The sequence below is a fragment of the Hyperolius riggenbachi genome, chromosome 1 (assembly GCF_040937935.1).
Source record: "Hyperolius riggenbachi isolate aHypRig1 chromosome 1, aHypRig1.pri, whole genome shotgun sequence".
NCBI classification, from domain to species: domain Eukaryota; kingdom Metazoa; phylum Chordata; class Amphibia; order Anura; family Hyperoliidae; genus Hyperolius; species Hyperolius riggenbachi.
The window spans coordinates 594,960,428-594,973,768 of NC_090646.1; the positions used below are offsets into that span (position 1 = coordinate 594,960,428).

The following is a 13,341-nucleotide window of genomic DNA, read 5'->3' on the forward strand; positions in this document are numbered from 1 at the left end:
GATTATGCCCCTTTGTACCTCATGCCCCCTTGTATCTCTTGTGTCTCCCTGTGTCTTCCTCTGTCCTCCTTGTGTCCTCCTCTATGCCCCTTTGTGTCCTCCTCTATGCACCTTTGTGTCCCGTGTGTCCTTCGTTTGTCCCCCTGTGTCTTCCTCTGCATGGGCACAGTACAGCGAGTCCACAACATTGCGGTGGGTTGGAGGTTTGTATTGGCAGGCGTTCACAAGTCAGGAACTCCCTGCATTTGGACTATAGGATGCAGTGACTTTTTTCTCCACTTTTGGGGGAAAAAGAGTGAGTCTTATGGTTCAAAAATACTGTATAGTAGTACATGATCATATGGTAAATTACAGCAATATAAGAAACACTAGGAGAAGGTCCCTGCCCTTACGAGCTTATAATCTAGAGATGCTATATCTATAAACCCCTTTATCTTATTTTTTGTGACTCTCTTTCAAGTTCGATAGTTCCAATAGACTGGCATACAGGCAAGGCTTTTCCATTGTTCAAGAAGGGCATAAAGGGCTTGTTTGATTAACACGCTCAGCTTTTATGAGATAATGAATACTATTTTGGATATCAGGAATGCTGTAGATGTGATATACTTGGACTTTGCAAAGGCGTTAAATACTGTTCCCCACAACAGTCTAGTGCAAAGGTTGGAAAAATGAGTAAGCCCTCTGCACACTTGCATGCAAATTCTCATGCAAATTCATTCATCTTGATCAATCATGCAGGAACCACACTATCCCTACAGCTAAGATAAAAGCATTGCAGAAGGATCTGGATAGGATGGCTATATGGGCAAATTAATGGCAGATGAAATTCAATGTTAAAGTCATGCATTTTGGCTGTACCAAAGGTCTAGCACCATACAAAATAACATATAGGTGGGGCCATAACACTTGGAGAGGGACATAAGAGTACTTGATGACAAAAGTTAAGTAATCATACTTAAAGAGGAACTCCAGTGAAAATAATGTAATAAAAAAGTGCTTCATTTTTACAATAATTATGTATAAGTGATTTAATCAGTGTTTGCCCATTGTAAAATATTTTAAATCCCTGATTTATATTCTCACATTTATTACATGGTGACATTTTTACTGCTGGCAAGTGATGTAGCTGCTGCTTGCTGTTTTGGCAGTTGGTAACTGCTTTAAACAGCTATGTCCCACAATGTAACAGGGTTCACAGACCGGAAACTGCCAGAAGTACCTCGGTACTCAGAGTTTCTTGTGGGAGGGGTTTCACCACAATATCAGTCATACAGCACCCCCTGATGGTCTGTTTGTGAAAAGGAATAGATTTCTCATGTAAAAGGGGGTATCAGCTACTGATTGGGATAAAGTTCAATTTTTGGTCGGAGTTTCTCTTTAACCCATTCAGGTTCCGTGGTTTTCACGAGAGAAATGTTCACCTCCCATTCATTAGCCTATAACTTTATCACTACTTATCACAATGCACTGATCTATATCTTGTTTTTTCCGCCACCAATTAGGCTTTCTTTGGGGGGTACATTTTGCTAAGAGCCACTTTGCTGTAAACGCATTTTAACAGGAAGAATAAGAAAAAAATGGAAAAATTAATTATTTCTCAGTTTTCAGCCATTATAGTTTTAAAATAATACATGCCTCCATAATTAAAACTCACGAATTGTATATGCCCATATGTCCCGGTTATTACACCGTTAAAATTATGTCCCTATCACAATGTATGGCGACAATATTTTATTTGGAAATAAAGGTGCATTTTTTCCATTTTGCATCTATCACTATTAACAAGTTTAAAATAAAAAAAATATAGAAATATTTCATCTTTACATTGATATTTAAAAAGTTTAGACCCTTAGGTAAATATTTACATGTTGTTTTTTTTTTAATTGTAATGGTTTTTTTTGTTGTTGTACTAAACATTTTATTTGGGCACTTTTGGGAGGGTGGGAGGTAAACCATAGATTTATAATGTAAATGTGTGTTAATTCTTTCTTTTTTTTTTTTCAGGTGTAGTATTACTTTTTGGCCACAAGATGGCGGCCATGAGTTTGTTTACATGACGTCACTCTAAGCGTAGCACGCGCTTAGAGTGACGCATCGGGAAGGAGACGGCCAGAAAAAGCACAGCTTCCGAGAGAAGCTGTCGCTTTTTCAGCGGGGGAGAGGAATCCGTGATCGGGCTCCATAGCCCGATACATTGATTCCTTGGCTACCGAATCCGCGGCCGGGAGTGCGCGTGCACGCGCACGATCGGCGACGGGAGCGCGCCGCAGCGCGCATGGTTCCTGGACGTAGAAACTACGTCCAGGAACCAAAATAGGTTAATGCCAAGCAGCTGCGGTGAAAGCAAATAAACTTTTGTGTTGCATTAAAAGGGAAATAAAAACTTGAGATGCTAGCATAATATTGCCCCTGTTTAGCTCTCTAGTAAGTCTGCATCTGGAATATGGAATATGGATTTCTGGGCAACCCATTACAGGTGGAACATTGCTGTTTTAGAGCAGGTGCAGAGACAAGCTGCAAAATTAATTATAGGGATGGAAGGTCTCACTTATGAGGAAAGATTAGATAAACTGGGCTTGTTTAGTCTGGAGAAAAGAGGAGATCTGATTAACATTCATAAATATATCAGAGGGTAATAGAAATGCTTGGCAGGTGAGCTTTTTGTCCCTAGGCTTGTGCAAAAGGACTAGGGTACGTGATCTGTGCATGGAGGTAAAAGTTTTAGTAATTTATTTAGGAAAGGGTTCCTTACAGTAAGAATGTTTAAAATGTGGAATGTATTGTCACAGGAAGTAGTTATGGCACATTTTATATCTGCATTGGGGGGAGGGGGGATGGCGGCTTAGATGCTTTCCTTGCATTGAAAGGACTCCATGGCTAGAATTATGGGATAATTCTTGGTGGTGCTGATCAAGGGTTTTTATGTGATTGCCATCTGGAGTCGGGAAGGAGTTTTTTTTCTCCTTTTGGGGCTAATTGGACCAGGCCTTGGAAGGGATTTTCACCTTCCTCTGGATCAACTGGGATATGTGAAAGGGAAGGCTAGTGTTGAACCTTATATAAAGATATCTGTAACTCGATAGATGCATTTCTTTACTTCAACCTAAATAACTATGTAAGCAGGGCCGGCCCTAGACTTTTTGCCGCCTGAGGAAAATTTTTAAAAAATTGTCACCGCCGCCCCTCCCCCCCCCCCCTGGGGGGGGCCGCTCTGGGGGGCCGCCGAGCTGGAGGGGTAGCTGGCAGGACGGGGGTATTGGGCCAGCGGCGGGGAGGGGGGTCGGACCCCCCCCCTCCCTCGCCTGGGTCCCCCGTCCTCCGCTCCCCTCCAGCCTAAATAGAAGCAGCCGTATGTGTAAGAGGCACGGGCGGGGAGGACACTCACCTCTTCCCAGCGTGCGCTCCACTGACGTCACTTCCTGCAGCGTCCTGCAGGAAGTGATGTCAGTGGAGCGCACGCTGGAGCGAGGAGGAGGTGAGTGTCTCCCCGCCCGTGCCTCTTACACATACGGCTGCTTCTATTTAGGCTGGAGGGGAGCGGAGGACGGGGGACCCAGGCAAGGGAGGGGGGGTCCGACCCCCCTTCCCGCCGCTGGCCCAATACCCCCGTCCTGCCAGCTACCCCTCCAGCTCAGCGGGCCGGCTCCCCGCACCCACGGACGGGCGGGTGCCGCCCCTGGCCGGCCCGGTATGTAAGTATATAGTATATAAAATGCAGAAAACATTGTATCGCACAAAAAAGCTGCAAACATTACACCACACATAAAATGCTGCAGACATTGCACCACATAAAAAACGCATAAGCAAACATTACATCACATAAGAAATGCAGAAAACATTGGGGTTAATTCATTAACCATTTTGGGACTGGATACCTACACCCCCTTAAGGACCAGGCCATTTTACATGCGGGGGGCGCGTTTGGGGGGGTCAGGCAGCCAGATCCCAGGTGTAGATAGCAAGGCTTGGTGTCCCCCCATGTAGCCAGGTGTCCCCAGTGTAACCAACAGCCTTTACTCACTTTCCTGGGTCCTGTGATGAGCAGCTCTAGCCCCCATCCGCTCTGGCCGGCAACCCTGCTTGTACTGACTCTCAGTTCTGGGTCGAGACCTGATGACTTCATCAAGCCGGGACCTGACGCTTAAGTCAGAGCGAGCGGGGGAACGTCAGGAAGGTGAATGGATCCTCTTCTTCCCCCGCCCCACCGCCGCTGCTTTAATAGTGGTCACTACGATCCGCCGGCGATCGTAATGATCATGTGATCAGGAGCCAATCGCGATGGTTCCTGATCACTGATGGGAGATGTCAGCTCAGCTGTCATTTGAAAGCTTAATCTCCCCTCTCGGGAGCACATGATTGTGTCAGGAGAGCTACAAGCAGGATGCTAGGTACACACCATACAATTTTCTGTTAGATTTCCTCTTAGATCTACCTGCCAAATAGCTTTTTTCCATGTTGTAGGTAAATCTAACAGAAGAATCTAACAGAAAATTGTATGGTGTGTACCTAGCATAAATTCTACACTGCATCAGGCATAGATAGCTATAAGTGCAGTGTAGGATTTACTACCAGCGGTCCCCAAAGGGTTAAGCTGCACTGCTAAAGCTGCGCAGCTTAATGACAGCAGCACGAGATAAAACTCTTCAGTGCATGGTATGCTGCAGTAGTGCAGCATAGTGTGCGCTGCTAACATAACGAGCGATCCATTACTTTAACGAGCACTCTATGAACTTAATGGGTGCTTCACTAAACCTGCCCTGACCAAGAGTCCTGCCCTTTGATTGGCCCAATAGGTTGACTGTCAGTTCAATCAGCCTATTGAGCCCATCAAAGTGCAGGAATCTCGTCCTTTGAAGCCACTGGACCTGCCGGGGCTCAGGGTGGGTTCAGTGGAGTGCCCGTCAGATTAATGAAGCCCTCGTTATGTTAGCTATGCTGCACTAGTTGGCTGTCTGGCTCATTGCTTAGCTGTGTGACTTGGCTTGCAGGCAGGCTGGGTGGGGGATTTCTACTGGCTAGCTAACACTCTAACTGGGGGGCTTCTGATGGCTAACTGGCAGGCTGACTGGCTTGCAGGAAGGGGTATATCTGCTGTACTAATGACTTGTAAAGGCTTGCAAAATGGCTGACTGCTTCTGTTCTCATGGCAGGCTAGCTGGTGGAAGTCCTGGTTTAATCCACACGTTCATAGCTGCATGCATGCAGGGGCAGACCTACAAGCAGTCACAGAAAACCCTGTCTTCAAGCCCGCCTCCCACCAAGATAAGCACTGTGGACAGAAAATAGCAATGCTGCCTGACCCGCAGTGCCCAGATCTTTATTATCAGGGGGCTTGACTTATCTGATCTAGAGACATGAAGAGGATGGGGAAGGAGAGAGAAGGATCCTATGTGGCTACTGCACTGCTCTGCGCCCACCATGGTGATGCTGCCAGCCAATAAGGTGTCTGCGGCACCATGGAGACTGGAAAGCTGCACGTGCACTCACCTTCCGGGGCACTGTGATGGACACAATAGGAAATGACAAATGTGGCACAGGGACAATGGATTAAGGGCACAAGTCCTGAATCTTTTACCCAAACAACACACTTCTAAACCCACTGAATAATTTTAGTTTTCTTTTTCTGTTATTAACAAGATAGCTGAAAGAATATTTTACAGGACCACTATCACGAAAAAAGTAGGCAGTTAAAATCTGTCAGAACCAACAGGTTTAGGGCCAGTCCATCTCCTCAAGGGGGATTCCCAGGGTTTTCTTTGTTTTCAAAAGCATTTCCTGAACAGCAGTTGCAAAGTCTAACTGACAACATAGTCTTCAAATGAGTAGGGAGGCTGGCTGGTATCGTACTGTTTTGGCAGTTAAACTGCTGTTCAGGAAATGCTGTTGAAAACAAAGAAAACTCTGAGAAGCCCCAAAGAGGAGATGGACTGTCCCAAAACCTGTCGGTTCTGTCAGATTTTAACTGCCTACTATTTCCGCGATAGTTGTCCATTAAATGTACATACCTGCACGAGCTGGAGGTCATGATCAAGCGTGTCTTGATCATAGTAGGGGTATCTAAGCCACCTTTTGACTGTGAAATCCTGTACATATTGGTCTTCTCTGCTCAGCGAGTGGAGCCCCAATTTGATTTCTGTGAAACGGTCACTTAAAAATAAATTAATGTAAATAAATGCCTTTAAAAGAGCTGTCCAGATGTAAAACAACATTCTGTAATAATCAGTTGTACTTTACTGTATATAACTTAAATGAAATTTGTTCATGAATAAAATAGCTTATTTTCACAATATTCATTTCTAAAGGACTAGCAAATGTATGCCTGTTGGATATTGCACAGGTTGTACGACTGCACAGAAATTACTAGTCATTTTAGCTGGTTTTGACTGAATGTGAATCATTTAATAGTAGGCTTCTAAAAGCCTTGACATAATAGTTTGGTTGAAAAGAATCAGTCCTTCCTAGTTTAACCCATTCAGGTTCCGTCGTTTTCACGTGATAAATGTTCACCTCCCATTCATTAGCCTATAACTTTATCACTACTTATCACAATGCACTGATCTATATCTTGTTTTTTCCGCCACCAATTAGGCTTTCTTTGGGGGGTACATTTTGCTAAGAGCCACTTTACTGTAAATGCATTTTAACAGGAAGAATAAGAAAAAATGGAAAAATGCATTATTTCTCAGTTTTCAGCCATTATAGTTTTAAAATAATACATGCCTCCATAATTAAAACTCACGTATTGTATTTTCCCATATGTCCCGGTTATTACACCGTTAAAATTATGTCCCTATCACAATGTATGGTGACAATATTTTATTTGGAAATAAAGGTGCATTTTTTCCATTTTGCATCTATCACTATTTACAAGTTTAAAATAAAAAAAATATAGAAATATTTCATCTTTACATTGATATTTAAAAAGTTTAGACCCTTAAGTAAATATTTATATGTTTTTTTTTTTTTTTATTGTAATGGTTTTTTTTTTTATAGTAAACATTTTATTTGGGTACTTTTGGGAGGGTGGGGGGTAAACAATAGATTTATAATGTAAATGTGTGTTAATTCTTTTTTTTTTTCAGGTGTAGTATTACTTTTTGGCCACAAGATGGCGGCCATGAGTTTGTTTACATGACGTCACTCTAAGCGTAGCACGCGCTTAGAGTGACGCATCGGGAAGGAGACAGCCAGAAAAAGCACAGCTTCCGAGAGAAGCTGTCGCTTTTTCAGCGGGGGAGAGGAATCAGTGATCGGGCTCCATAGCCCGATACATTGATTCCTTGGCTACCGAATCCGTGGCCGGGAGTGCGCGTGCACGCGCACGATCGGCCACGGGAGCGCGCATGGTTCCTGGACGTAGAAACTACGTCCAGGAACCAAAATAGGTTAAAATTGCTATCTGTAACCCTACCTTCATCTCAGTTGCCAGGAGAACTAGTTAGGGAATGCCTCTTTCCCCAGCAATGTATGCTCTATCCATGGAACCCCCGTCAATTGTCAATTGCAATCCATCACTCTGCATATCAAGGGATATTCCTTTGGGATTCACTACATGAAGCAGGTAACTTTGGCATACAGCCCTCAGCGCCGAGCGACAAAGATGGGCGCCGTCATAGCAGCAATGCTATGATGCGCATCTCACGTAAGGGTAATTCGGGGATCCAGTGATCCCCAGACCCAGAATTATACCTTCCTCCAAAGGTAGTAGTATTTTACACACACACACCCCACCCGAGAGTTTAGCGGCAGCAGGGAGAACTGTCATTCGGCTTGCCCTGCTCCCAACTCACTGGCCACTTGTACATACGTACACCCACTAAAGCTTAGTATACACATCCAATTTTGATTGACCAATCAACGACCAAGTTTGCCACTTCCATGCAGTATGAGAGTTTATCTACACATGCTGTTCATAGTATTCGAAATCTGTTGGCCCTCATATTACATGGTGTGGTAAACTTGATCAGTAATTAGCCAATCAAAATTGGATGTGTTTACCAGGCTTAATATAGGTTATCTTTGTTTGCCGGTGATTTGGCCCTCACATCTATTAATCCTTATCTTACGTTACCCAATTGATTTACACTATTGGATTCATTTGGCTCAGTGTCAGACCTCAGATTTTGCCAACTTAAGCCGTTTACAGGGTAAGTTCTTTGACTGAGAAATGCCATTGCATCCTTCGCTCTTTGATGTTCAAACTTAGATCCAGTAGTGGCCTATCTAAATTTATTATTTTAAAGCGGCTCAGGTCGCCCAAGTTGTACCAGTTTATGCTGGGACACACTCCGCTTTATGGGAATCTCTAAAACCATCACCCTTACTCCTTTCAAGCCCTGACATGGTCCTCCTTACGAGGTTTGTCTACCTATAATGACTTATTCCTAACTATGTTTTTGACCTTATCTATGTGGAGAAGCTATCGTTCATCTCCTTTACAAAGTTGATAGGGAATCCTGACTTTTCCCCTGAGGGAAGTATGATTTCTCTTGGACGACTGACAAACAAGGTTCTCAGCTTCATTATTATATTTATGGGAATAGATTGCTTAGTAAGTAAGAGGTGTTTTCTAAATTTGACCTTCCTCACTCTCTAGACTTCCAAGTAACCCAAATCTTACATTTTTGGAAGTCTATAGTCCCATCTAGGCATGGTTATACTCCTTCATAGTTTGAGTTATGGTGTTCAACTAGGCCCCTAGAGTGTTGTCTCATATCATTTTTATACTACACTATCCCAAATCATTCTCCTTCTCAACTAGAAATAGTAAAACAGAACTGGCATAGGGACCTTACCTTTACGCTTTTTTCTGAAGCGGGGGCCCTATGTTTTACTTCCCTTACAAAAGGGAGTCGGATACTGAATTAAAAATTATATGGTTAAGAAATGTGCATTCTACTGCTGCTCTCTGACGGAGCAGTCTCTGGCTTTGATGATTGTACAGATTGTACATCTTGTGTAGGCGTAAATATCCATTGGTGGAACCAGGCCACAAGAGTGTTTGCAATAGTCCTATACAGCAATTGGCCACTAGTCAGGGGCTGCCACTTACAGTGCAGTGAGGTAGTTATGCCTCTTACAGTGCAGTAGATCAGGGGAAGTGAAATAATTAGAATGTTAAGAATGATGATCTTTAATAAACTACATACCTCCCAACTTTTTGAGATGAGAAAGAGGGACACTTAAACCACGCCCCTGCCACACCCCTGATTACGCCCCTGGCCACCGCCACTCTCTGGATGTTCCACTATCTGTTCACTACTGCTCTCTCCCACCTATCTCTGAATGTCCGCTGTCTGTTCACTACAGCTTTCTCCAACCACCCCTCTCTGGCTGCCACCTGTCTGTTCACTACTGCTCTCTCTCCCACCTATCTCCGAATGTTCCACTGTCTGTTCACTACTGCTCTCCCTCCCACCACCTCTCTCTGGCTGCCAACTGTCTGTTCACTACTGCTCTCTCCCACCTATCTCTGAATGTTCCACTGTCTGTTCACTACTGCTCTCTCTCCCGCCACCTCTCTCTGGCTACCAACTGTCTGTTCACTACTGCTCTCTCTCCCACCTATCTCTGAATGTTCCACTGTCTGTTCACTACTGCTCTCTCCCGCCACCCCTCTCTGGCTACCAACTGTCTGTTCACTACTGCTCTCTCCCGCCACCCCTCTCTGGCTACCAACTGTCTGTTCACTACTGCTCTCTCCCGCCACCCCTCTCTGGCTACCAACTGTCTGTTCACTACTGCTCTCTCCCACCTATCTCTGAATGTTCCACCGTCTGTTCACTACAGCTTTCTCCCACCGCCACTCTCTGCTACCAACTGTCTGTTCACTACTGCTCTCTCCCACCACCCCACTCTGGCTGCCAACTGTCTGTTCACTACTGCTCTCTCTCCCACCACCTCTCTCTGAATTTTCCGCTGTCTGTTCACTACTGCTCTCTCCGACCACCTTTCTATAAATGTTCCGCTGTCTGTTTACTAACTAGTCAACCATATTCTTTCTTAAAGAATAAATGTGGCAGGTATAGACTCAGTGGTGACAACTCATAATTCTGTGCACTTTTATAAAACAGCACCTAAATGTTGTAAAACATTGATGGTTTAAATACTCACATATGACAGTGAGCGGCAGTCAGCACCCAGCTCATGTCAATCAAAGTCCCATCACACACTGAATTTCTACTTCTTATAAATGCCATGTATGGTCTGGAATGAGGTATGGCCTCCCATCCTCCAACGATTTTCATGCACTCATCTGAAACATACAATTAAGTATAAGGAAATTTCTAAAATATGTCTCTGGGGAGTATGTAGCTATAGGCCTCACTTATACTGTATACCATTGGAAACTACAAGACTAAAGCATAGCAGGTTAGTTCAGTGAATGACTATCATGGTTCTGATGGGGGAGAAAGTCTGATGGAGGAGAAAGATTAATTATTATTATGCAGTTAGACTTTTTCTGCAGTTCTTAACAGAGAATAAGGTTATAGGTACACTAACCTCTTCTCTGCCTAACACTAATGTCCCCTGATTGATGCCTAACAGTAACCTCTCTTCTCTGATGCCTAATGCCAGCCAGGCCCATTTCTGCGAGTCAGGTTACCACCCAGGGCTCAGTTCATGAGGGAGGAGCATTGGGCGCAGAGGGAGCGATTAACTCACCCTCCTGGCTGGGACAAGGCACACGTGATACTTCTATCTTTCTCTTCGGTGTCCTGATCTCCATAGCTGCAGTACTCCAGTCTTCACATGTACCCTTTGTATAAGTTAGATATAGGTGCCCCAGTATAGGTAGCCAGGTATTGGTGCCCCCAGTATAGGTAGCTCGATATTAATTTGCTATTTTTACACCTTCGCCTTGGAAGAAATTTAGCCTAGAAATTGCCCTGTCTAAATCTAACCTCCACTCTTTTCTGCCTAACACTAACCTCCACTCTCCTCTGCCTAACACTAACCTCCACTCATCTCTGCCTAACAGTAACCTCCCCTTTCCAATGCTTAACACTAACCTCCTCTTTTCTTCTGCCTAACTTTAACCTACCCTCTCCGATACGATGCCTAACACTAACTACCCCCCCCTCACTGCTTAACACAAAACTCCTCTTTCCTTTGCCTAACTAACCTTCTCTCTCCTTTGCCTAACAGTAACCTTCCTTCTCCAATGCCTAACACTAATCTCTCCTCCTGGATGCATAACACTAACCTCCCCTCTCCTTTGCCTAACATTAACCTTTCCTCTCCTGTTCCTAACACTAACCTCCCATCTCCTCTGTCTAACACTAACCTCCCCTCTTCAATGCCCACCACTAACCTCCCCTCCCCAGTGCCTAACATTAACCTCTCCTCTTAATGCCTAACACTAACATCTCCTCTCTGATGCCTAACACTTACCTTCTCTCTCGCATGCTTAACACTAATATCTCCTCTTCAATGACTAATGATAACCTCTCCTCTCTGACTGTCTCCAATGCCTAACATTAACCTCCCCTCTCCAATGCCTAACAGTAAACTCTCTGATGCTTAACACTTACCTCCCTTCTCCTCTGCCTAATACAAATCTCCCTTTTTTCATGCCTAACACCAACCTCTCATCTGCATTGGAGAGCGGAGGTTAGTGTTAGGCAGAGGCAGAGGTTAGTGTTAGGCAGAGGAAAGGGGATGTTCGTGTTAGGCTCAATAGAGGTGAGGTTAATGTTAGGTGGAGGAGTACAAACGGAACGGATGCGAACGGATCCAATGTTAACCTATGGATCTGTTCGCACCCATCTGCTTGAACGGATCTGTTGCCTAAGTTCAGCTTAACGGACCGAAAAAATGCTGCAGGACCTATTTTTCTAGACCGCTGAGCCCAGTGGACCGGAAACGGAAGGTTTAAGCACTGCATTGGGGGCAATGGTAGCACAAAACGTTTCTTCTTCAGTGTGTGGACTGTTAAGGGGCAAAATACACGGGGGTGCTTGGACTTCGGGATGTATGGATGTGAACCAGGCCTTTGGGTGGGTGAGGGAGGGTGCAGCAGCAGGGTTGGAGGGTGAGTGAGGGTTATAACATACCAATTCGTCTTAGGAAGCCGGCGGTAGAGAGGGTCTCAGGCTTCTGCCTTCTTTCGCCTCACATGGCGCGTCGTTTAGTCACATTAATAAACAGGAAACCTGAAACCCTCTCTATCGCCGTCTTCCTAAGATGAACTGGTATGTTTTAACCCTCGTTCACCCACCTGCCCGGATGCTGCCCCCTCGCTCACCACACCCGGTTGCTGCACCCTCCCTTACACACCCGGTTTCTGCACCCTCCCTCACCTGGCAAACGGAGTAAAAAACGATCGAATCGCTCGGTGATCAGATCAGTTTTCACAAATCCATTTGCCAGTGTGCACTAAGCCATCCGGGTCCGGTGAAGTGGAGACCGGAGCCACTTTCCCGGATCTGTTTGGCTTTAAAATGCAATGTGAACCGGGCCTTAGGCAGAGAAGAAGGGATGTTAGTGTTAGGCAGAGGAATCAAAAAAAGCACATAAAAATTAATTTAAACCGATGAAGAATCAGAAAATCGCTAAATTCAGAATTGCAAATATGAAAAACCATAGAAAAGCATGGCAGGGAATGGGATAAGTGTGAAGGCTGCTAAAAGGGTAGTCTGGTCCTGAAGGGTATGTGCATGTTGGTACCAAGGTGTTTAAAAAAAAACTAGTATATATATATACAGTGGTGTGAAAAACTATTTGCCCCCTTCCTGATTTCTTATTCTTTTGCATGTTTGTCACACTTAAATGTTTCTGCTCATCAAAAACCATTAACTATTAGTCAAAGATAACATAATTGAACACAAAATGCAGTTTTAAGTGGTGGCTTTTATTATTTAGTGAGAAAAAAAACTCCAAATCTACATGGCCCTGTGTAAAAAAGTGATTGCCCCCTTTGTAAAAAAAATAACTTAACTGTGGTTTATCACACCTGAGTTCAATTTCTGTAGTCACTCCCATGCCTGATTACTGCCACACCTGTTTCAATCAAGAAATCACTTAAATAGAAGCTGACACACAGAAGTAAACCAAAAGCATCTCAAAAGCAAGACATCATGCCAAGATCCAAAGAAATTCAGGAACAAATGAGAACAAAAGTACTGTAATTGAGATCTATCAGTCTGGTAAAGGTTGTAAAGCCATTTCTAAAGGGTTGGGACTCCAGCGAACCACAGTGAGAGCCATAATCCACAAATGGCAAAAACATGGAACAGTGATAACCCTTCCCAGGAGTGGCCGGCTGACCAATATTACCCCAAGAGCGCAGAGAAAACTCATCCGAGAGGCCACAAAAGACCACAGGACAACATCTAAAGA

The 13,341-nt window shown here is 44.3% G+C and overlaps 1 protein-coding gene across 1 annotated transcript in view; it reads right to left on the reverse strand.

The window, feature by feature from the left end:
- LOC137558650 (granzyme A-like) overlaps nucleotides 1-13,341 on the reverse strand; it is a 33,581-nt gene that overhangs the window by 12,044 nt on the left and 8,196 nt on the right. Inside the window, exons 2-3 of the mRNA XM_068271758.1 lie at nucleotides 10,114-10,255; nucleotides 6,006-6,147 (exon numbers count right to left, since the gene is read on the reverse strand). Coding sequence (XP_068127859.1) covers nucleotides 6,006-6,147; nucleotides 10,114-10,255 — 284 coding nt within the window. The remainder of the gene's footprint in view (nucleotides 1-6,005; nucleotides 6,148-10,113; nucleotides 10,256-13,341) is intronic.